Source organism: Heterodontus francisci, chromosome 15, assembly GCF_036365525.1.
Source record: "Heterodontus francisci isolate sHetFra1 chromosome 15, sHetFra1.hap1, whole genome shotgun sequence".
Classification (NCBI taxonomy): Eukaryota; Metazoa; Chordata; class Chondrichthyes; order Heterodontiformes; family Heterodontidae; genus Heterodontus; species Heterodontus francisci.
The window spans coordinates 85,489,488-85,515,002 of record NC_090385.1 but is presented as its reverse complement, the minus strand read 5'-3'; the positions used below and the strand labels follow the sequence as shown (position 1 = coordinate 85,515,002).

General features: G+C 43.5%; 1 protein-coding gene across 1 annotated transcript in view; it reads right to left on the bottom strand.

Annotated features, from left to right (window-relative positions):
• Positions 1 to 15,733, bottom strand: part of LOC137377937 (transmembrane protein 182-like) — a 28,811-nt gene extending 13,078 nt beyond the window's left edge. Inside the window, exons 1-2 of the mRNA XM_068048002.1 lie at positions 15,566 to 15,733; positions 4,033 to 4,153 (exon numbers count right to left, since the gene is read on the bottom strand). Coding sequence (XP_067904103.1) covers positions 4,033 to 4,153; positions 15,566 to 15,733 — 289 coding nt within the window. The remainder of the gene's footprint in view (positions 1 to 4,032; positions 4,154 to 15,565) is intronic.
• Positions 15,734 to 25,515: the final 9,782 nt, after the last annotated feature.

The following is a 25,515-nucleotide window of genomic DNA, read 5'->3' as shown; positions in this document are numbered from 1 at the left end:
ATAGGTCTGGTCCAAATGGACAGTATCTCAATGGAGCCTGGATCTGGTCCACTTTCTGACTCCCCTGGACGTGAATGCACGTAAAGCCTCTCCAGCCCCAGGAATTTGGGTCAAAACATTTCTTCTGTTTAACCCACTTTAATTGGTGTCTAGTTACTTTTCCTTTGAGTGTGGCTCCTTTCTGGGAGCACCGGGCCATTCAATTTATCCTTAGGTATCAGCCTTGGTCTCAAAGGTAGCATGTTTACTCTGGGTCACAATATTGTTCAAGCCCTATAGCAGAGACTTGAGTACATCATGCAGGCTGACACATCTTTACAGTACTAAGGGAGTGCCGCACTCTCAGAGGTGCTGTCTTTTGGATGAGACATGAAACTGAAACTTCTCCTGCCCTCTTACAGCACTATATGAAGAAAGGCGGGGAGTTCTCTGAGTATCCTGGCACTAAAAGCAGACTATGTCACTGCTATTTGTGGCACCTTGCTGTGTGAAAATTGGCTTCAACATTTTCCTATATTATCACAGTGACTACACTTCAAAAGTACTTCATTAACTGTGAGGTGCTTTTGGATTTCATCAGAAATCATTGATATAGATTGTGAACAGCTGTGGCCCCAGCACAAATCCTTGCGGTACCCCACTAGTAACAGCCGACCATCCTGAGAATGACCCATTTATTCCTACTCTCTGTTTTCTGTCTGTCTCAATCCATACCAGTATATTACCCCCAATCCCATGTGCTCTTATTTTATTTACTAACTGGGACCTGATCAAAAGCCTTCTGAAAATCCAAATACATCACATCCACTGGTTCACCTTTATCTATGCTACAAGTAACATCTTCAAAAACAACTCCAACAGGTTTGTCAAACATGATTTCCCTTTCATAAATCCATGGTGACTCTGCTCAATCACATTCTTTATAATAGTTATCACATTCGTTATAATAGATTCTAAGATTTTCCCTACAATTTATGTCAAACTAACAGGTCGGTAGTTCCCCATTTTCTTTCTCCCTCCTTACTTAAATAGTAGGGTTACATTTGCTACTTTTCAGTCTGCAGGAATCTGTAGAATTTTGTAAGATAACCACCAGTGCATCCATTATCTCTATAGCCACCTCCTTCAACAGTCTGGGATGTAGCTCATCTGGTCCAGGGGATTTATCAACCTTCAATCCAGTTAATTTTTCAAATACTACCTCTTTATTAATACTAATTTCTTTCAGTTCCTTATTTTCACAAGTTCCCTAGTATTTCTGGGAGATTTTCTGTATCTTCCTCCGTGAAGACAGACACAAAGTAATTTTTTAGTTTTTCTGTCATTTCCCTATTCTCCATTATAAATTCTCCTGTCTCTACCTGTCCCACATTTATCCTTGTTAATCTTTTCATTTTCACGTACATAATGAAGATTTTACTTTCTGCCTTTATGCTTCTCGATAGCTTGCATTCGTATTCTCTTTTCCCTTTCTTTATCAGTTTCTTGCTCATCCTTTCCTGGATTCTGAATTGCTCCCAATCCTTGGGCTTACCACTTTTTCTGGCAATTGTATAAGCCATTTCCTTTGACCTAATGCAATTTTTTAACTTCTTTAGGCACGGTTGCTTCACTTCTCCTGTTGGGTTTTTGTGTCTTAGAGGAATGTATATTTGTTGTAGACCATGTAATACTTCTTTAAATATGAGCCATTCCCTGTGTACTGTCAAATCTTTTACTGTATTTTCCCAATCCACCATAGCCAACTTGCCCCTCGTACCTTCATAGTTTCCTTTGTTCAGATTTAAGACCCTAGTTTCAGAATGAACTATATCACTGTTGAAAATAATGTAAAATTCTATCATATTATGGTTATTGTTTCCAAAAGGCTGCTTTGCAGAAAGGTTATTAATTAGCCCTTTCTCGTGAAGCAATACAAAATCTAAAATATCCTGATCCTTAGTTGGTTCTTCAAAGTACTGCTCCAGAAACCCATCTCTTACACGTTCCAGGAATTCATCTTCCACAGTATGAGTACTGATTAGGTTTACCCAGTCTATATGTTATTATTATTGTATTACCCATTTTACACGCACCTCTAATTTCCTGATTTATACCATGCCCAACATTACCACTACTGTTTGCTGGCCTATAAACAACTCCCACCAATGTTTGCTGCCCTTTGCTGTTTCTTAGCTCCACCCAAATTGATTCTACATTGTGAACCTCTGATCTAAGATCCTCCCTCACTAATGTACTGATCTCATCCCTTATTAAGAGCACTACCCACCTCATTTTCCTTTTTTGCCCATCCTTCCTAAATAATGAAATCCTTGAATATTCAGTTCTCAGTCTTGGTTACCTGATAATCATGCCTCTGTAATGACAATTAAATCACAGCCATTTATCTCTATTTGTGCCTCCAAATCATCTACCATGTTGCAAGTGTTGTGTGAATTCAGATAGAATGCCCTTAACTTTGTCTTTTTAACATTATTTTGCATTCTGATCCTATTTGATGCTTGCCTTCACTTCATCTGTCTTCTAATTTCATTCACTACTTTTCTACTTCCTGTTACCAGTTTTGCTTCCCTCCGGTTTTCCCTTACAGCCACACTCAGGTTATCAATTCCCTTCTTGCTAGCTTGCTCGCTTGCTTTCTCCTCTCTCTCTAAATTATCCCATCTTCCCTCATTTGATCCCTCGCCTCGCTATTTAGTTTAAAGTCCTCTCTACTGCCTTAGTTATACGACTGCTCCCAGCACAGTTCAGGTGAAGACCATCCCAATGGTACATCTCCCACTTTCCCCAGTACAGATGCCAGTGTCTCATGAATCAAAACCCATTCTTCCCACACCAATCTTTGAGCCACACATTTAACGCTCTAATCTTATTTACCCTACTCCAATTTGCTCCTGGCTCAGGTAATAACCATGCGATGAATGCCAACATACCAATTGCCTTCCTGATTGCTTGCTATACCTGCATGCTAGCTTTTAGTGACTCATGAACAAGGGCACCCATGTCTCTTTGGACATCAACACTTCCCAACTGCTCACCATTTAAGAAATACTCTGTCTTACTGCTTTTCTACCAAAGTGGAAACTTTACACTTATTCACATTATATTCCATCTGCCATGTTCTTGCCCATTCACTTAGCCTGTCCAAGTTCCTTTGAAGCCTCCTTGAATCCTCCTCACAACTTATATTTCCACCTAGTTTTGTGTCATCAGCAAATTTGCCTTTATAGCAAGGGGTTTTGAGTAGAGGAGTAAAGAAGTCTTGCTGCAATTGCATAGAGCCTTGGTGAGACCAGACCTGGAGTATTATGTACAGTTTTGTTCTCCTCATCTAAGGAAGGATATACTTGCCACAGAGGGAGTGCAATGGAAGTTCACCAGTCTAATCCCTGGGATGGCGGAATTGTCTTATGAGGAGAGATTGAGGAAATTAGGCCAGCATTCTCTGGAGTTTCGAAGAATGAGAGGTGATCTCATTGAAACTTACAAAATTCATTAGCAGCAGACAGGGTGGATGTGGATAGAATGTTTCCCCTAGCTGGTGAGTCTAGAACCAAGGGACATAGTCTCAGAATAAGGCGTAGACCATTTAAGACTCAGAGAAATTTCTTCTCGCAGAGGGTGGTGAATCTTTGGAATTCTCTACCCCGAGGGCTCTGGAAGCTCAATGACTGAGCATGTTCAAGACAGAGATCGATAGATTTCTGGATACCAATGACATCAAGGGATATGAGGATAGCACAGGAAAGTGGTATTGAGGTAGAGATCAACCATGATCTAATTGAAGGGTGGGACAGGATCGACGGGCTGAATGGGCTACTCCTGCTCCTATGTTTCTATGTTCCTATGTCTTGAAACAAAGTCATGAAACACACTCTATAAATGCAAGTTTTTCTTTTCAAGACCACGATTAACTATTACTTGAAAATCAAGTTTTCAGTTGAAAGCCCTTTTTGGGCAAAATGCAGAATACAAATATATGGGATGCACATCAATAACTGAAGTTGACAACAGTATATTGGCACTACTTACTGATCCAGAAATTCCAGATACTATCATGGGAAATGTCTTCAGTGAACCAGCACCGCCAAAGGAACCCCTCATGGTGAAAGGTGATGGCTGATTCATCATGCCCTTCTACTGTTTGGCTGCTCTGCACATCAACATAACATATAACAAGTTACAAATAGGCCGTTGATCGACAGCAGTTTCAGCTCATAACCAAGATTCAGAGCAAGTTTTTGTCTTGACAGATTAGAATCAAACTGAGCTTTTTTGCGCTAAATGTATCTCAACTAGATGAGTCAGTCTCAATTACCACTGGGAAGGTGATTTGGCCTAGATCCCAGTCACCCTGCTGTATTGGATTGTACAAACCAACTTTCTGATAAGACATTGACATTTCAAGCTATTTTGAGGCATTCCAGACAGTTAAAAAATTTACAATATAATTGAAAATGTTATGTTGCATTTTCTTTTGAAATCAACCTCTTGCATCAACTGCAGTGAAAAGGGCAGGACAGTAACTTACTCCTTGCAGATGTTGCTTCAAACTGGCTAATAGTGGGCACACAATGTGATTGCTTTGGGATGACTCACTGAGGGGAACACTTGGCCTCTGCTTTGTATCTCCCACACTTTGGAGACTGTAGCAAGGTTTGGCTACCTTATCTTCAAAAAGACGAGGAAGATTTGGAGGGGACTGAGAACAGTCTAGTGACAGTGATAATTCCTGGTCTTTAAACCCTAAACTGAAAAAAAACTGTATTTGTTTTTACTGCAGAAAATATGATTGAGAGGTGACATGATTGAAGCCTTCAAAATGATGAAAGGAATGGATGATATAGCTGTAGGCTTTTGACTTCAGTTCTGGTCACAAGTCTAGAGGGTATGGATCAAGATTCACTGGAATGTTTTTCTCAGTTATGTGAAATAGTTGCTCATTATAGTCGTCAGTGCTAATTTCTGACCTCCTGTCAAAAGAAGTTCGATGATTGACTGGAAAGAAACGGGATTGAAAATTATAAGGATAAATTTCATTCCAGTGATTAAGGAACACCTTGTGGTGTCTTCTCCAGTACATTACAGGAATATCTGGAGGACGTTCATTGTGTTTTTTTGGAGATATTAGGGTACACTTTTCTCTCTGGTTGCTCAGTGAGCACCTGCGGGAACACAATGGCACACAGCTTTCCTTCCGCCACCTACTCTCTTGGCCTGGGGTGAGGGGGTGGGAGGGGCGGAGGGTGTTCAGAGCTTCCAGTCTCCTTGGCTAACCCTAGTTTCCTAAGTGACTTTCCCTCAGCATGTCTTTCCCTTCCAAAAAATGCAAGCACCGTAGACCATTTCATAATGAAGCTACCATAGCTACTTCCTGTAGAAAATCCATTACCATGTGTAATAACACTTGCTTGATCAGATACCATATTATTAATTGAGTGCACACCTTTTCTGTTTAAGTAGGCCATGGGGTTGCTGTAAGGAATCATTATGCCCACAAAGTGTAATTTATAATGTGTTATACAGGGTGAAAGTTCTGTACCCAGTTCATCTCATGCCACCTTTCTAAGTGGAAAGTGATGTGGATGATGCCCCATGCTGACACAGTGGGCTGAATTTTATGGGCCGCCCCCACCCCCCGGAGGCAGGGCTGGAGACAGGGAGGCATGGAAAATCGTGACGGGTGGCGGGGAGGCGGAAGGCCCATCGCCTCCCCGTCGCCAAGCAATGGGATGGGCCGATGATGGCCTTCCTACCCAGTGGCCAATTGAGGCCCTAAAATTGCCTATTAATGGCCAATTAAAGGCCTCTTCCCCCCCGCTGCTGGGATCTTAAACGAGGCGACCTCCCTGCGGGCATGGGGTGTGGGGGTCCCTCCTCTGTGGGCAATCTGTGGCTCACAGAGGATCCCCCCAGAACCACTTCACCGCCAGGACACACCTCTCCCTAGACTGCATGACCACCCCCTTGCCCCCCACGCACCTGGGCCTTCCAGACTGGTCCCAGAGACACCAACTCATCTACCTCTGGTCCGGGGTTCCCGCACTGGGCCTGGGTCCGAGACCTCTGCAGTACTGGCAGTGGCCACTGCTCCCTGTGGTACTGCCAATACTGCTGGGCTGCCGGACCTCTGATTGGCCAGCAACTCATGGAAGCAGGATCCCTGTCTTTATGGGACGGTGATCCCGGGTCATGAAACTTTTATAGGAAAAGACCAGAGGATCACTCCAGGAAGGGGCAAGAAAAGGCAGAGGCGGGGCTCCCACTGCCTTATCTGTCTGGTGCTGGGAGTCCCGCCTCCAATACAAAATCTAGCCCAGCATTTGTCACTAGGTTGATAAAATATGGTGGACTGCAGATTGCCTGAGATAGCCTGGAAGATTCCTGCAGCACAAAATGCTGTGGTAATCTTCCCTTCCAAAAGAAGAATGTCCTTATTCCAGCTATTATCTGCAGGCCACCCTACAGCCGGTGGTATAATGGTGTGCCAGTCTATCTTGTCTTGATCACTTCTTGGTATGTTTGGACGGTTCAATAATCTCAGCAAAGCGATAGGTTTGGCTAGAAACAAACTCAGGTGCCATTCTCCCTGTATTTGTTGTCTCTCAGAGACATCTCTTCCTTAGTTAACTCATGCAGTACCATGGGATTTCTCCCAAGGAAATTCTCATTCTTTTCCTCACTTTGTATGGTGCTATTTAAATGGCAGCAGCAAATAAGAATAATGAAGGAAAGTATTGCAAAATTAAACACAGAAACACTAAAATGGCAGACAGCCCAACTACTGCAGCGATTAAAATGAAGAAAAATATGTTTCCAAAAGCCAAAAGAAACAAACACATTTATCAGTGGCCTCCCTTTAAGAGCCGACTTGAGCAGGCCGAGTTCCAGGACTCCGGCGAGGTGCAGACTGTGGGTGGAACCTTTCCCAAAGTCATGACGTTCAGCATAAGACCTGATTTTAATAACAATACTGTAACAGTGTTGCAGATGCCCATGTCACAACCTCATTGTGCCTCCCCTGAAACTGAGTATCACAAAATGGAGAGCACAGCACTCTTAGGTGCCACGATTGTGGGCAGCGAGGTTCCATACCATTACCAGAGCTTGGCATTTGGGTGAAATCTGCAATTTTCATTAATGCACTATCTTAACTGGAAACAGCTGGGACAACACTTTAAAGGTCGACTCGGGTCTGCAAATGAAACCCCGACCCAAGCCCGACAGAACCAGATCCGAACCCGACCCCAACCCGGCCCGAGTCCTTCCATTTTATCCTGTGGCTGACCCGACCCAATCCGACCATCCAGCTTCCATTTTTCACTTTGTTGCTGATCTGCACAAGCTTAAAATAACTGTAACAAAATCACCTTTCTAGTCCAAAAATTACATTAACAGTGGAGCCGCTTACCTGAGGTTGTGATAGAGCATGTCCGACCCAGCCCGACCCGATCTGAGCCCGAATGCCGGACCTGGAAGTGCGACCCGACCCGACCCGAACCCGACTCATATTGTCGGGTCCCGTCGGATTCGGGTCAGGTAGCCGGCCTTTAATCACTTTGCGTTTAGAATTATTAAAAGTATTAGTCTTAGTCTGTATTCTCCAAAATCTTTAACATACACCAGAATAAATTTCTGTGCTGATTGTCTAAATCTTATGCCATTTTGTGTCGTGCACATGCTCACAAGCTATGACATCAACTCCTAAGATACTGGTAATTCATCCAGCAAGCACCAAAAGAGATGGGAACTGGAATCATCTCTCCAGGGCCATCTAATAATATATTTATCATAATTAGTCTCTGTTTATAATGTGCCTTCTTGCCTTCATGCCATTCTCTGTCAGCTATGCTGTTCTTGAATGTGGTCTCCAAGCAAACTGCAAATACCATTCATATCAGCTGACAACAGCTGTGTTTGGCCAGGTTGGATTATAGTTGCTGAGTTGAGAAGACATTTTCATTCATGAGTCAGTTCTCCATTCTGTCAGCCCAGGAGAATCAGCCGCTGAGTCTGAAGCACAGTTGCTGAGGGAATGATTGAACCTAAATTTTCTGAATGTGTTTAACTGAAAAATGACTGGGCTACTCAACTGAAGCTTTCTTTCCAACATACACACAAAGTACCAAGCAACAAATAAAGCACCTGAAGATGGAACCTCAATACCACTTCTGAAAACTAGGCTATCAAAGAGCATTGCATTAGTGACAGTTTTGGTATTTCATTCACTGTAACCCGAACTGGTAGTGCACTGGAATGCGGCATATAACAGGCAACCAATGAAATATCATCTGTTTTGCATTACCATCCCTGAGACAAATTTCTATGGTGTCAAATTCTGAGTAAGATCATCCAATTAACTTGCAGTCAATGAGCAGAGGATGAATATACTTCCTCAGGTACAGGAAGTGACAAATGGTGGGTAGGTCATAAGAGTGTTATGACCGAGGTGGGAGGAGTGCACTATCTTTTCTAGTTCCACATCTCCACAGGTCACAAAATATATTTAAATGTTTACCAGTTACCGATGCGGTCAATCATCTACTCTTTACACCAGAATAAACTACACCAACTAGGTTTCTTTAATAAACAACAAAATTATCAGTTTATTATAAAACGATACTTAACCAGTAACGAAGCAAAGCATTAACACACAGATTGAAAGATGAAAGTTCTCTTTTACCTTAGCCCCTCACACTCACAAACACGCACACACACACATACACCAGTTAACTGAAATATAGAGATTTTCTCGTTAGAGCTCTGTTACAAAACTAAAGACAAAAAAGAATACTTTGGCCAAATACTTGCTAATCCTTGAAGAAAAAAGAGAAGATATGGAAAGATGTCAGTTGTCCCTTTTTGGTTTGGCGTCCCAAATATGCGTAGACAGCTGTCATTGGGATCTTTCTAGAGCAGTTCTTTTCAGGTGACATTGAGGATCAGTTTGGCAGGCTTTTCAGGATAAATGAGGCATCAGGGGTTTCTGGCAGACCTTTCAGGAGAATTGCAGCATCAGTTTCTCTATTTTACACTTGATTCTCAGGAAGTTCTCAAAGAGATGGAAGAGGGTGAGCTGATGGTGACTGCTCTCTTGGCTGGTTTTCTCCAACTGCCTTCAAAACAGTTCACACACCAACACACTGTCCAAAACAAAACCAAAAGCAATATCTCAAGAGTCAAGCCTCCTGAGCTCGATAAATCCTGACCTGTCACTTCTCTGCAAACATCTCCCCCAAGTCAAAAAACCCCTGCTGGGTAATTATCTGAAGACAGGTGACTTCAAGTAAATGTTGTTTTCAAACAAGATCTCAGTGTCCTTTCAATGACCCCAGTGAAAAGAACATCCATGGAATCCTTTTCAGTTTTCCCAAATAAAACAATGTCCACAATTCTAAAATACAGTCCTAAAAAAAAACTTAACAAAAAATATAGAAGCACCATCATAACAAGAGCATAATAAATAGGAGCTGGAGCAGGCCTTCTTGCCTCTTGAGCCTGTTCTGCCTTTCAACAAGATCATGGCTGAACTTTTACATTAGCTCCATGTATCCACCCTATCCCCAAATCCCTTGATTCCCTTAGAGTCTCAAAATCTAACGATCTTGGTCCTGAATGCACTCAGTAACTGAGCATCCACAGCCCCCTGGAATAGAGACTTCCAAAGGTACATAACGCTTTGAGTGAAGAAATTTCTCCGAATCTCACTCCGAAATGGCTAACCCCCTATCCTGAATCTATGATCCATAGTTCTAGATTCTCCAGCCAGGGGAATCAGCTTCTCTGCATCTAGGCTGTCCAATCCTCTAAGAATTTTATGTGTTTCAATAAAATCATCTCTCATTCTTTTAAAGTCCAGAGAATATAGGGCCATTCTACTCAATCTCTCTTCATAGGACAGCCTGTCATCCCAAGCATCAATCTAATTCAGCTTCGTTGCAATCCCACTAGGGCAAGGTTATCTTTCCTTAGTTAAGGAGATCAAAACTATATGCAATAGTCCAGGTGTGCTCTCACCAAAGCCCTATATAATTGCATCAAAATGTTCTTACTCTTATACTGCAACTGCCTTGCAGTAAAGGCTAACATACATATATCTCACACATCTGTAGTGGTCATTTCAAGCAAGTAAGGAATGGTGTGTAGTGTAGGGAGCCAGAGAGCAAAGGAATTAACTTTAAACTGTTAACCCAGGACATTTATGGGTCCATTTCATTTCAGCAATGTATGTCAGCTCAGTTCCTTCATGTTGCAAGATGCACAAATTTACATCTGTGATGCATTTTCAATCCTGAAAATGCTTATGTTACCAAGCTGTGCTTTCAACCCCCAGAGGTTCTTTTACACGAACCTGGCACCTCACCATCTCCATGTGCTGTTTTCAAATAAAAATGTTCCCATGAGAGACACAGCACTGATGTATGTTGTGCCCTAAAGCTGTCTGAAGTGTAAATGAAGAATGGAGCTTGAGATTTCCAACATTCAGAGTTTCAGCTATTACCTATCTATAGTAGAAGTAAGGCATTGTTACTGTATATATTTTACAGTGTTACTGCAACTTCAAGTGCAGTAAGGCTTTAGCATATAGACAGAACATTTTAATTTGCAATTTAAAATGGTACAGAAAAGATTGATTAATACAATAGTAAGAATACAAGAGAAACTGAAACCATTATCACTCAAATAGAGAAGGGGAAGAGGAGATCCAATAGAGATGTTCAAAAATATTATGGGGGCTATTTTGGCCCAAGGGTTAAAGCAGATATTAAATGGGCGCTGTGCTAATAAGAAATGCCTGTTTGAAAGTCTGGATTTAGCATGCAATTTTTCCAGTTAATTGATGCCTATCATGATTTGAATCTGCCAACAGGCCCTGAAACAGTCGACTGCAGGCTTAGCACATAAGCATTGATTAGACACAATTTTCCTGGTGGTGTAGCTGTCAACTAAACTCACTCACTTCCACTGAAGGTGTGGAGTGTGATGGTTAGGAGTGGAACGATGTCTGAAGGAGCAGGAGAGAAAGTGACCATGTTCTTTGATATGGCACTGGAGGTCTGAGTGTTTGAGGTAGAGAGGAGACAGGAAGGAGTCCACAGAGGCAGCTGATGTGTTGCATGTGGGAGAAGGTCGTCCAGATGATGACAGCCAGGAGTGCTGGCCCTAGGACATGGCCACAAGAAATTTAACATCTTGACACAAGTGGTCCAGGTAAGTTCCTATCTCCCAAACACATTCTCAATAACTGCACCACCAACATCATAAGCTCAAGGCACTTCATCCATTATCTAACTATATACACTGGCATTCAAGCACCCCATGCTATTGCATACTTCATACACACTACTTACACCTCAGACACATCTCACAGCTCTTAAACCATGTGAGGCATCACACACACATAAACACACCTGCCAATCACGCAATCACAATCACTATTCTTTGTCTTCCAGGAAAAATAGGACATAACAGGCGGTAGCACGACTTGGGAAATTGGGAAAAAATATTCCTACTGGCTCGTGCATTGGCAACTAGAAGGCATACATTTTAAACAGTCATCAAAATATACATGGGAGAAGTTGGAGAATTCTCTTTGTTAACACAGGCAGGGAAGAGGCTGGGAATTCTGCAGTGAGTAACTCACCTCCTGTTTACCCAATGCCTGTCCACCATCTACAAGGCACAAATCAGGAGCGTGATGGAATACTCTCCACTTGCCTGGATGGGTGCAGCTCCAACAACACTCAAAAAGCTCAACACCATCCAGGACAAAGCAGCCCACTTGATTGGCACGCCATCCACCACCTTCAACAGTCACTCCCTTTACCACCAACCCACAGTGGCAGCAGTGTGTACCATCTACAAGATGCATTGCAGCAACTCACCAAGGCTTCTTCGACAGCACCTTCCAAACCCGCGACCTCTACCATCTAGAAGGACAAGGGCAGAAGATTCATGGGAACACCAGCACCTGCAAGTTCCCCTCCAAGCCACACAACATCCTGACTTGGAACTATATCGCCATTTCTTCACTGTTGCTGGGTCAAAATCCTGGAACTCCCTTCCTAACAGCACCGTGGGTGTACCTGCATCCCAAGGACTGTAGCAGTTCAAGAAGGCAGCTCACCACCACCTTCTCAAGGGAAATTAGGGATGGGCAATAAATGCTGGCCTAGCCAGTGACACCTACATCTCACAAACAAATTAAAGAAACATGGAATGCCAGAAATGGTGGCAGAAGTACAATTCATAAGTGTTCTTGAAAAGGAATTGGATAAATATTTGAAAAATGTATTGGGTATGAGGAAAGGTCAAGGGAGTGGAATTAAGCGGAAAGTTCTTTCGGACAGTGAGCATAGATCTGATTAGCCAAATGGCCTCCTCCGGTGTTATGACTAATTTCTCCTTCATACTTATCCCAACTCTGTACTATACTGGATGAACAGACTTAAATCCAATTAAATATTTCTTTTTATATACCCAATTTTTCAAGTTATTGCAGAAATTTAGGTCAGTAATATTTGTATAAAACTAGTTGGTCTTCCATGGTTTTTCTGCATGGGTAGTAAATGTAGTGTTCAGACCAAGCAGGGCTAAACGGATTGGGTAATAAAAACAAGAAAAGCTAGAAATATTCGGCAGATCTGGCAGCATCTGTGGAGAGAGAAGTAGAATTAACGTTTCAGGTCAGTGACAAGGATGGGGTAACTGGATCCAGGCAAGGGGAGTGGGTAGATGGGATGGGCAGAGAGTAACAGAGAAGAAGGTTGGAGCTTTGTAGAAGTGAGAGGGGAAGGGAGAGAAGGACAGTGTGGAGCAATGTTCCCTCTAAGCAGCATAGCTGCTTGGCCATGCTGCAATGCAAAAGTTCCCATGCAGGCCGTGCACAAGTCGGTCCCTTTAAGTTGCCACACATGCACAGCCACATAAAAAAAATTAAAGGGCCTGCACACTTAAACGAATCAGTCATGTGCTGCAAAAAAAAAGAGGGTACTTTGGTGTGGAGGCCAATTTTCTTTGTGGGTGTGGGGGGGGTGTGGGTGGGCGTTGAATCAGCATGTGGGGGCTGGTGGAAGGGAAACATAGGCTGCAGTTCCTTCTCCATTTGGGATGGGGTGGGGCAATGTTATGGCCTGCAACGTTGCTTTCTTTGGGCAAAGGTGCTCTAAACTCAGTGAACATGGATCAAATCCTCACTTTTTTCTTGAATGGATGTACAAATCTAGCTTCAATAACTATAGTGCATGTTTGAAGAGCTGGGAACCCAAACAAAGATGAAGAGATGGCTGGGAAACATTTATCAGGAGTGACCATTAATCATCTGCGAATTAAATAGAAAGAAGAGAGTAAGGGTAAAGGGTAGTTAAAAAGATTGGACGTAGAAAGTAGTGTACCATAAGGATCAGTACTGGGACCAGTGTTGTTCACAATTTACATTAATGATTTGGACTTTGGAATAAGTAACTCAATTATCAAAATTTGCAGATGATACCAAACTGGGAGGTACAGCCAACTCTGAGGAAGGATGCAACATAATACAAGAAGACATGAGAAAAGTTGCAGACTGGGCAGCTAAGTGGCAAATGAACTTTAACATAGATCAATATGAGGTAATACACTTTGGTGGGAATAATAGAAACATTACATACACCTCAGAAAATAAGAAACTGAATAGAGTAGAAGAGCAAAGGGATGTATGGATGCAGGTGAACGAAACATTAAAAACACAGGTTGGCAAAGCAATTATAAAATGTTAAAGCACCCGATTTATTTCTAAGAGTATAGAAATAGAATTCAAAGGTAGTGAAGTTATGTTAAACTTGTATCGGACCATGGCAGGCCTCACTTCGTGCATTGTGCACAATTCTGGTCTCCATGGTATATAAAGCATAGAGAAACACAGGAAGAAGTTCAAAAAATATGTATAATGATGGTATCAGAACTGAGAGTTTGCAGCTATTGGGAAAGATTGAACAGGTCAGGAATTGTTTTAGAAACTAAGACTTAGAGGTGACATGATGGAGGTCTTTAAAATCATAAATGGGCTGGATAGGGTAGATTTGGAGAGAATGTTTCCACTTGAGGGAGAATCAAAAACTAGAAGCCATGAATACAAGTTAGCTGATAATAATTCCATTTGGAGAAATAAGGAGAAATTTCTTTACTCAGAGAGTGTTTAGAATGTAAAACTTGTTACCTCAGGAAGTGGTTGAGACATATAGTTTAGATGCTTTCAAAAGGAAACTAGATGAGTACATTAGAAAAAAGGAATAGAAAAATATGCCGAAGGTCTGAGATGAAGTAGATGGAATGGGAGGAGACATGTGGAGTGTATAAACACCAGCACAGACTTGGTGGGCTGAATGGTCTTTTTCTGTACTGTATATTCCCGGCAATTTTATGTAATATTAGCATTGGACTATACATATTTCAGAAAATGGTTCCAGATTTAATAACATAGTTCACATTTGGCATTCATTCTGCTCCACTACAGTTACATTCAGTGGTTCATGGCCTAATTTGCAAACTTAGTTTCCATTAATGGTTTCCAGTTTCTGAAATAGGAAGTGAAGCCCCATTAAAAATTAGGAAATACATCCACTTACCCAAGGATTAGATAGGGTTTGTACATACCAGATATGTTTTAACCTATGCTTTCAGTCGCTCTACATCTGGTCAAGTTCTTCCACAAGAACAGTGTGTGGGTACTGTTTTTGTTGCCAATGCTTGTCTCTAATTCTACATTATCTTCTAGGTTGCCTATCAACTGTACGGAATAAATCTGGGGAATTAACTGTGACTTATTAAAAATTAAGTTACATTTATAACATTTTTATGCTGTAATCAGAGATACATTGACCCGTTGCTACTGAAATTATACAGCAGATTGACACTGAGGTCCATTTATAATACCTCACATGGATCCCTGCTGCATCGATTTCAAAAACAGTCTTTCACATGTTCGAGTAATTCAATTATAAAATAGTTAACTAGGCTCCAGAAAAGGAAGGAGAGCCCATCCAAAGCAGTCTGAAGCATAGATGCACAAGTGTACTGCCTGTATAGTTACTCTAAGTGCCATGCTGAATGCAGGACCAGTCTTACAGCTCTTTAAAGAATTTCTCCAACTTCGCTTACACCTTGCATTTTTTGATTGTTAAGTACTTGACAGGTTTTCTTGGATTTATAACATTTGTCTTCATGACATAAAAAAATTACAGGAATTAAAATAGTTCTCTTTTCTGGGGGGACATACTTGCATGATGGTAGACCTCAGTATATTTTCCTGACTCAATACTTAACAACTTACATTTAGTCCAGATCACAAACCTTTAGTGAAGTAGAGATCAAACCTATAGCCCATCAGTTCAAGACGCAACATATTGGTGCTCAAATCAGGCAGCCCTGATTGGGAAGAATGAGGCTGAGTTACCCCATTGCGCTACTCAACAATTGTAGTTCATCTCCCTCAGTGTAATGTGTAGAGTTGTAGCAATTTGCACTGGCTGACCATCCTGCTTGGCGACTTTAAATACAACTTAAAAAAGAAGGCCTCCAAACTTACCGGTGCTGTAGCTGTGGGCCTGGATGTTGCATTCTCAGAGTGGTGTTCATACGCTTCACAGTTCTCGGTTGCTAGGAGCCAGTAATCCGTCCCAAATGCCACCAAAAAGAGAAGCAGCCCAATAGCTCCAATGAGTCCGGCTACGAAGGCAATTACACTGACTTTCATGGTCAAGCTAAACTTTGTGAGTGAGATAAAGCTTTTAGCTGGAAGCTAAGTCTGCAGTATGTAACTGTGTGTGAGAATGAGACGGTTATTTTAAGAGATGGATCAACTTCATTTGGTAACTGGTGTAAGTTTCACAGGGCGTGGCCCAACATATATTAAAATAGATGACCTTGCCGGATAAACAGATGACAACAAAAATTGTCACTACAAGGGATTACTTGGTTTAGTAAGTATATTATAATTGAAATGCTTCTTATATGGTTTCCTTTCCTGAAATAGTTTAGAATCCGAAGGCACCAGCAGTGAGGAAAGCTGGTCTAGCTTCCACAGAATGGAATATTACTTTAATACCAATGCTTCAAGCCAGCTATCTGGTTCCCATGTGTGATGGATCATAGGGAAAAAATCTAGCATGGCAAATGCCACAGATAAATGTATCCCTCCCTCAAGATTTAACACAAGAGTGAACTTATTTTGGGGGGGGTGTGGTGGAATTGGGAATGCATTGGTAGCCCAAACTAAAGACTGGGATTGATTATGAGTTACATTACTACATGAACATCTAACAGACCCATTTCAAATTCCATTCTCCATTGTTTTAACAAAGACTTCAACCAGCTTATTTTAAGTGAATTAACTCTTCCATTAATGTCACAAAGAGAGGAACTTAGTACAAATGTACTGATGGTTCCGACAATAGCATCGCTCATGGGGTTGAATTTTCGCCACGGAGGCAGGAAACAGAGGCCGAGTTTGTTTTCGGGTCAGAAACCAGCCTCCAGTGAGAAACTGATTAATGTTTTCCTTGAGGAAGTCCTTAACTCATGTGGAGACAGGTTTCTTGTCCACTTAGAGCCAGTGGGAGAAGAAATGGAGGTGGGTCAGTTGAAGTGTGGGATATTCCCACAGCAGCCATCACTGAGGCTATTGGTTGTCCTGAGGGAGAGATCTGCGATTTGTACCAAAGCCTTCCATATCACCAGAGGGAAATGAAATGTCACAGGACAGCCAGAGGCCTGGCACCCAGGGCAGGCTGCCCCTCACTTCATAGATGCTGACCTGGATCTAATGCTGTAAGGGGAAGGATGGGAGCCCTCTTCCTGGAGGGCAGCAGGAAGAGGCCACCTCGTCATGCAGCAGGGACACCTCTCTGTTTTGCGGCATCTCCCTCTGCCTGCTCTTCCTCCTCCTTGCTCATCCCCTGCTTCTGCTGCTCCCACAATGAGCTGTCTCCTTCCAGGGCCTCAACATCCTCAATGCCCACACTTCTCTAGGTGGTCATGTAATTCAGAGCACAACAGACCACCACAATGACCGAGACCCTTGCAGGAGGGTATTGGAGGGCACCGCCCAACCGCTCCAGCACTGGAATCGCATCTTTAGGAGCCCGATGCCCTTCTCAATGTTGAGAAGGTGGCATTGGTTGTATTGTCTCTGTGCCTCTGTCTGGGATTCCCACAGAGAGGTGGGTAGCCATGTCTTCAAGAGATATCCCTTTTCCCCTCAGAACTATCCATGCACTTTGGGAGTTGAAGTGAAGATCTGAGGCAGCCTGGACTGCTGACGGATGAAGGAGTCATGGCAGCTGCCAGGAAAGCGAGCGCAGACATGGTGGAAATTCTTGTTGTGGTTACAGACCAGTTGAATGTTGAAAGAGCAGAAGCCCTTCCTGTTAATGAATCTGATTGGGTGATCGCTGGGTTCCTTGATAGTCACAGGGGTGCAATTGATGATGCCCTGCAGCTGGGGGAATGCAGTAATGGCAGCAAAACCCAGTGCTCTCTGTCCCTGCAAGGCCGTGTCTGTCATGAAATTAATGTACATTCCAGCTATGGCAAAGTGGGCATCAGTGACCAGTGAGATGCAGGGTGTGCAGCCATTTGCGAGATGACACCAAGGTCTGCAGCTGATCCTTGGAAGGAGCCAGAAGCAAAGATGTTCAAGGTCATGGTGACATTGACGGCTACTAACAGGGCATTGTCTTTGGCAATGAGGTCAAAGATCTCTGTGACCATCTGCCTGGAGAGTCACAGTTTCCTGTGGCACTGGATCTCAGTCATCTCTAGGTAGCTCCAGCTTCAGCGGTAGATCCTGTATTGAGGGTATGGCCTCCGTTGCCTTCCTGCCCCTGTTTCCTCTCTTGTGCCTTCCTGCTGCTTGTAGTTCCACTTTTCCTGCGAAGGGCATTGCCCCCCAATGCCACTCAGCCCAAAATCTGACAGTTGTGCCCTATTGCCAGCTGCAGTCTTCTTTTTGGACAGGTAGCCACCCAATTTTCTTTGGCAGCCTTGCCCCTTGCTCTTTTACCCCTGCGATGCCGGGGGGTGGGGGGTGGTGACAACTCCATTCAGTGCCTGGGCGCTGAGTGACCAGTCTTCCCACCACCTGCACAGCACCAAGTGCACCTCTTTACCAAATGCCACGTCCCCCTTTGCCCTAATGACTCTCTTATGTGGTTGGGCTCATACCTTGGGGCAGCCACAACTGGCTCCCCACTCTGTACCCATGTCCCTTCAGCAGATCTGCAACAGACACCTCCTGAAACCCATGTGTCCCCATTTAAAATTCCACCCTTCACCTTCAACAAGCTGTTAATGAGCTTTTTAAATACTTTAATTGGCCTCTATGGGGCAGAGAGCGGAATCTCTGCCCTGCGCTTCCCCCACCCTGGTTAACATTTCTGACACCAGGAATACATTCTGAAACTGACACACCGGCCAGGGTTGGTATTTTCAGGCCCTCCCCACCTCCATTCCCAATTTCAGGAGTCCCTGAAAATATGTTTTGCAAGCTTATATCTCCCATAAGTAAAGCTCACCCCGACATTAAATTAAGCAGACAACACATGTTTTCCTATGTTTCCAGAATCCATATGGAAATTGTAGTATAAGGGTCTGAAAGGATTAACGTTGAGAGAGTGTAAAAAATACCTCCTACCATGATGCTGTAAGAGATCATATCTGAGAGAGTCTTGAAAGTAGATGCAGCATGGATTTGGAGGAGTCACACAGACTGGTGTGAAGCTGTACATTGTTCTAATATAATAAAGGCTAATGTTCTAATTACACCAGAGTAAAGAATCTCTCTAAGCTAGACTAACTAAGCATATTAAGGTGGCAGCATACCAAATAAACCTACAACAGAAATGTTATTCCTTCCACATGACAAACATCAATTGCTGCCCGATTAGCTACAGTGTTCTGGGTGAGCACAGGGAAGGAGACAACCTGGTTTGTAATAAACCTAGAAAATAGGATTGTAACTGAAAAGTTGACTCAAAAGAATCTACACCTGACTGTTTAAGGGTGTATAGGTTTAGCAGAGGACGTAATTCTAGAAGATTTTGTGCTCCAAGTGGGTTCAGATGGCAAGAAACATTATTCACCATTGCTACTGTTAACTACTTCCCATTACTTTAAACTGGCTGTTGGGACTACAGCAGATGCATTATGAGATACAACTGCTGAATTGCCAGCGGGAATGTGATGGATGTACAGTCTTAGTTAGCTTGGCAGAAAAGCACTCCATCTTTTTATGTGACTAATTCAAAAGCAGAATACTAGATAATGTTTTCCACCTGCATGGTTTCATAAGCTTCATTCTAACAAATATGGGAGAGAAATTGGCAGTGTGGATTTTTTAGGCACTACACAGACACTTAATGCTCAAAAATGGCATCCGAGATGTGCGCACATACTTCCAACAGGATGTGCACCAGATGCCATCTCAGTAAAGGGGTTTGTGCACACACAGCATGCAGAACAGGCAGATTATGATGCGAATTGTAGTGTTTGATTGATCTGCGTTTGATTGTATTAGTCTGTTCACTGATCTGTGTTCACTGTATTTGATTGCTTAAGCCAATGGGGGGAGTTGAAAAGTTTGAAACTGAAACTAAAAAGAGACATGACTACAAAACACAGGCTGTTCTGAAGAAGACATTGTACTTAGATCTTGTGTAGAACTGAGATATTTTAAAGTGCTGTAAATAAACCAGTTGGTGAGTTCATACAAGTGTGAAATATGCAATGCTCAGAGATAAATCAGATATATCTAATATATCCAGCAACTCAGCGTAAACATAACACGAATCAATATGCAATGCTAACTTGATGCCAGTGCTGCCATTTTCACATGCCATGCTCCAGCCTATGCTCCAGCCTATGCCCTGTCTTAACCCTGCACAGCTGAACATGATGTTAAAGAGCATGAAGGAACCCCACGAGCATTATTTAAAGGGATCACAAACAATTTACAGGTTAGTTGGCTGGATAATTCTTCTGATTGCTGGTGAAATTGTACATGGTTTTGGAGCTTTCATATACTTGCCTAAAATTTCAACAGTCTGCAAAGAGTGGTCTGATTGGTGCTGAAGCACTTTTTAGTTATTTTAAGAGTTTATGCTGGAATAAGTAGCTTCCAGACATTGGTGACCTGTTAGGATTTCCTCTTGGAATTGAATATGACTGGGAGAATGAAGTGAAGCCACACAGAGCAGGACAGGCTGCTAGAAGAGGGAGGAGGAGGGGCGGAGAAGGGCTCTCAGCAGAATGTCATATCCACTAAGGTTCTTTAGGGATCAATTCTCTTACCTTAACTTCAGTGACAACCAATGCTTTAGACATCTTCCCTTCACTAAGGAGGTTAGGACTTAAATCTGCCAACTGTTGGACCCACACTTGCCACCTCAAAGCAGACAAAAGACTGCATTGCCTGTGGCTGTCAAAGTGACTGTGGCTTTTAACTTTTATGCATCTGGCTCCTTTCAGGCTGCTGCTGAAGATATAAGCAATATATCACAATATCTCCTGCATAGGAAGGCCACTGAGTCTCTCTATAAACAGAAAGTCAGCTTCAGCTCATTCCTACTTGCCAGCGACAAGCAGATGACGTGAGCATGAGAGTTTGCACAGACTGCAGGGTGCGGGGTGCCATTGCCTGTACGCACATTGTCTCGCATGCACCTCATTTCAATTCAACCATTTGACTGAACCAAATGTGCACTCCCACAATGTGCAGCTGCTGTGGGACCACAAACAGCAGATCTTGTAGGTAAATTGCCGTTATCCTGGCAGTCGTCACAATTCTGTCATTCTGCGACAGTCCTCTGTGCCGCTTGTATTTCACCCACCACTGCAAATCAAAGGCTGTATACTGGGTGACAAGGGTTGTCCACTCATGGCTTATTACACTGGTCAGGAACCCACACACATGTGCACAGCACGACTAAAATGAGAGCTATGCTGCCTCAAGGAACATTGTAGAGTACACCATCAGCATCCTCAAGCAACACTTCCACTGCCTGGATTGCTCTGGAGGAGCCCTGCAGTACTCAGCAGGAACATGAGGAAGAGGAGGAAGTACAACAGGAAGTGGAGGAACAGGAAGAGGAAGGGAGGATACAACGTAGATATCCCCTGTCTGCCCAGGCTCTATATGGTCAAATAATTCGTGAGTGATACCACTAACCTCACCCACACATCTTACCTTTCTTCTATCATTGACCATCATATTGTCCTCTTCTCAACAACACAAAAATAAAAACCACCAGAAGATGCACATTCCAATCCAAATTTATAACTTCAATCCTGCCATACTGCACACAAAAATAAACTAATCACCCTTGTGCATTCCCCTAGTGCCTGTCTTTCATGTGCCTTTGCCTCTATTAGTGTTCCTACACAGTGCTTCCCTAAGAGCTGCAGCATGACTGGTGGAAGGTTAATGATTCCCAATTGTGGAGACCACAGATGGTCTTGAATGGCGACCTCAAGCAGTTCTGGGTCTAGAAGGCCCAGCTTCACACTGCACTATTTCAGCATGGGCAGTTCCCCAGTTCTGATGAAAGGTCATTGACCTGAAATGTTAACTCTGGTTCTTTCTCCACAGTTGCTGCCAGGCTTGCTGAGTATGTCCAGCATTTTCTGTTTTTATCTAGCAGTCTGGGTTGGCTGGCTGACAGGCAATTGCAAGGGCACTGGTAGAGTGGCAGGGGTGGGAACATGAATGCTGTCATCCTGAGAGAGGAAAGCAGGTTCATGTTGAATGGAACTACTACCACTCTCCTGGGGTGGTGAATCAGCGGTGCTACTGATCTGTTGGAGAATGTACTGCTGTGATGCCCTGGCAGCCTCTTGGAACAATGGCATCCAGAGCCATAATGGCAGCAGTCTGAATTTCTACTGCAACACATAGACCTTTGATGGAAGCTGTGACATAGTCCTTCAGAGGCTGCATCATGGTGGGTTCCACAGGTGTGCTGATGGAGGTGACCACCTGTTCCATGTTGAACATGCTGGGCTCCAAGCTCTGTGCAAAGCCTAGTGGTACTGAAATCTTCCATTCTCCTTGACAGCGAACACAGGTTTTTCTGGCAGACTTTCCAGCAAACCAAACATTTGCTTATGTATATCTATCAGCCTTCTTCTGTAGCCTGGCCAATTGAAGTTCTCATTTGAGTCCTCTGCGGGAGAATTAGCGTGCCACCTCAGTCACTGACATCTTGTGACCTAAAAGAGGTCTTTAAAATTATGAAAAGTTTTGATAGAGTGGATTCAGGGAGAATGTTCCCACTTGTGGGGAAGAGCATCACTAGAGCCCATCAATATAAGAGTCATCAAGAAATCCAACGGGGAATTCAGAAGAAACTTCTTTACCCAAAAGAGTAGTGAGAATGTGCAACTAGCCACTACAAAGAGTGGTTGAACAGAATGGTATAGATGCATTTAACAGGAGGCTAGACAAGCATGAGGGAGAAGGGAACAGATAGTTACGCTGTTAGATTTAGATGAAGAAAGACGGAAAGAGGCTCAGTGGAGCATAAAGGACTGGTTGGGCTGAATGGTCTGTTTCTGTGCTGTATATCCTATGTAATCCTATGTCTCCTCCATGGGGTTAAACAGGTGTGCTTGTCTTCCTCCAGTTCTTTGTTGCTGCCTCCTCTTCTCCTGCAAGAAAGATGGAAGTGTGTCAGTGAGTGCCACACAATATATTTGGGTGATGTGGCAGTCATGGTCAAATAGCTGCCTTTGTGTGTGAGCTGTGAGTTGTGGGGTGAGGCTTACAAGTGCTAAGCATGTGAGGGTGAGGAAAAGCACATGAATTTAGGGTTGAGTCCTGACTGATAGAAATTGCTGGTAGATGGATGATGAAAATATAATGAATTGAGCAGTGGATGAAGCTCATGGTACAGCTGGGAGGATATGCCATTTGAAGATGGATTCACTCACCTTGATGACTCCTGTGAGATTGTTAAAACACTGCATCCATAATGTTGGAGCAACACTCCTGGCATTGACCCCACTACTACTTGTTCCCACTAAGTTACAAAGTGAGAAAATTAGACAGAGAGAGACAGTTACAAAGTGAGAGAATTAGAAAGAGAGAGACAGTTACAAAGTGAGAGAATTAGAGAGACAGTTACAGAGTGAGAGAATTAGCAATAGAGTTTGCACAGGTCTCTGGCACTTTTCTTGCTGCTGTTGCCTTGTCTTCTGTTGGCTTGTGTTCTACCGTGACTTCTGCATGTGTCTTTGGAGCCAGATTTCTTGCATAGGCAGGCATAATGTCCTTTTGCACTGCACACCTTGCACAGGTCATGAAATGCAGGGCAATTTCTCCATGAGTGGGACAGATCGCACTTACCACACAGCTTCCTTGCTCTTTTCGACCTGGTTATGGTGCTGATACTATCAGCTGCACCTAGTGCTTGTAGGCGCTGTTGTCCAACTACAATGGCTTCATGTTTCCTGCCATCTTCCAGCAGCACATCAATGCTGTGATCTTTCTTTTCCCCAAGAGGTCTTTCTGAAACTTCAATGTCGATACAATCACAAGCTCCATTATTCAGTCTGACAGCTCAGTTTCTGAGAAGTCACATTGATTGCCCTTCCTACAGCTTCTACTGGTGAACTGGTCTATTGATTCCTGTGGCTATTGCCTGTAGGACATCAATTCCAGGCAGTGAATTCAAAAATTCACTCATAGTTGGAGTTTGTTTATACAACTGTTCAATAGGCAATTCTTCACACTTGAGTGGTTTGATGATTTTTTAAAAAAGCTTTAGCTGTGGGCTGCGTAAATAGAGGATTCTCGCGCTTTTTGCTTTTCAGCACCTCCTGTAATGACACCTACTTCGATCAGCCTGGGATGGGAGCCTTTGAAAACAATCGATCAGCCTGATATAGGATTTGGGTTTCCCTTTTTTTCCTTTTACTGAACCTTTAAAAAAATTCAACTTTGCAAGCAGCTCAACATTTTTTATTGAGAGAGATTCCTGGACTGTCGAGACAATGACTCACCTGATTGCAGTGATTGATTTGCAGCCTGATGTTCAGCTCTCTGTCCTCTATGGGTCAAGGTAAGTGTTTTCTTCTTCCCCTGATAAGGGCCTTTTTTAACCTTCTCTCTTTTATCTGTAAGAAGATAGTTTTTAAAGCTGTTTTCCCTGTGGTCTTCAATCTTAGATTCTGTCTTCTTACACACGGCTACCACCATATAATGAGTTATTTTTATGTTATCTGATGCAACATAAATGAGATGAGTGGAGTCTAGTTGGTTGAAGATCTCAAAAAAGGTTTCATAACAGCTATTATATACAGTACAGAGCTACTATTTATGGAACCTTCCTCCAGATGTTACAGTTACAGAGTGAAAGAATTAGAGAGAGAAAGACAGTTACAGAGAGCTGGAATTTATGGGCACCCCTTAGGTAGGTCGGAGGCAGGGGGGCACGGAGAATTGCGACGGGTGGTGGGGGGATGGGGGGGTCAGAGGGCTGGTCGCCACCCTGTCACCCAGCGATCTTCCCGTGATGGGGGTAGGCTGACCACGGCCTTCCTGTCCAGTGCCTTCAAGTCGCATGATAACATCCTGGCACTTAGCTCATTAGCATACTTAGACTTTAAAATGATATCACTCTTAAAAGCAATCAAACAACAGGATCCCCGTCCCTTTGAAGACGGAGCTTAGCAGTATTGGCAGCGATACCAGGAGCAGTGGACAATGCCGGTACTGCAGAGGCCCCAGACCCAGGCCCAGCAGTGGAACCCCAGACCAGAGCTGGTGAAGCGGGTCACCAGGGTCAGTCCAGAAAACCACAGCGAGAGGGTTGAGGGGGTGATCGTGCAGTCCAGAGGGAAAGTGGGGTGAAGTGGTTCCTAGCGGGGTCCTCCATGGGCTTTAGATTGCACACCGTGGAGGGACCCCTCCCCCAAGCACATGGCGAGGGAGCCTCATTTTACACGGTGACCTCCCTGCATGGTGGAGCCCTCCTCCTCCCGCTGTTGGTAAGATCCCAATGGCGATGGGAAGAGCCTTAATTGGCTGTTTATAGGCCACCTAAGGGCCTCAATTGGCCTCTGGGCGGGAAGGCAGTCGTCAGCCTAACAAGACCCCTGGAAGATTGCTGGGCAACGGGCCCTTCGACCCACACCCCCCGTCCCCCTGCCACCCATCGCATTGATTTGTATCCCCTGCCTCTGGCCCCGCCTCAAGGAGCCCATAAAATCCAGCTCTCTGTAACTCTCTCTCTCTTTAATGCTCTCACTCTGTAACTCTCTAATTCTCTCACTCTATAACTGTCTCCCTCTCTCTAATTCTCTGACCCTGTAACTCTCTAATTCTCTCACTCTATAACTGTCTCTCTCTCTAATGCTCTCACTCTGTAACTCTCTAATTCTCTGACCCTGTAACTCTCTAATTCTCTCACTCTATAACTGTCTCCCTCTCTCTAATTCTCTCATTCTCTCACTCTACTACTGTTTCCTTCTCTAATTCTCTCA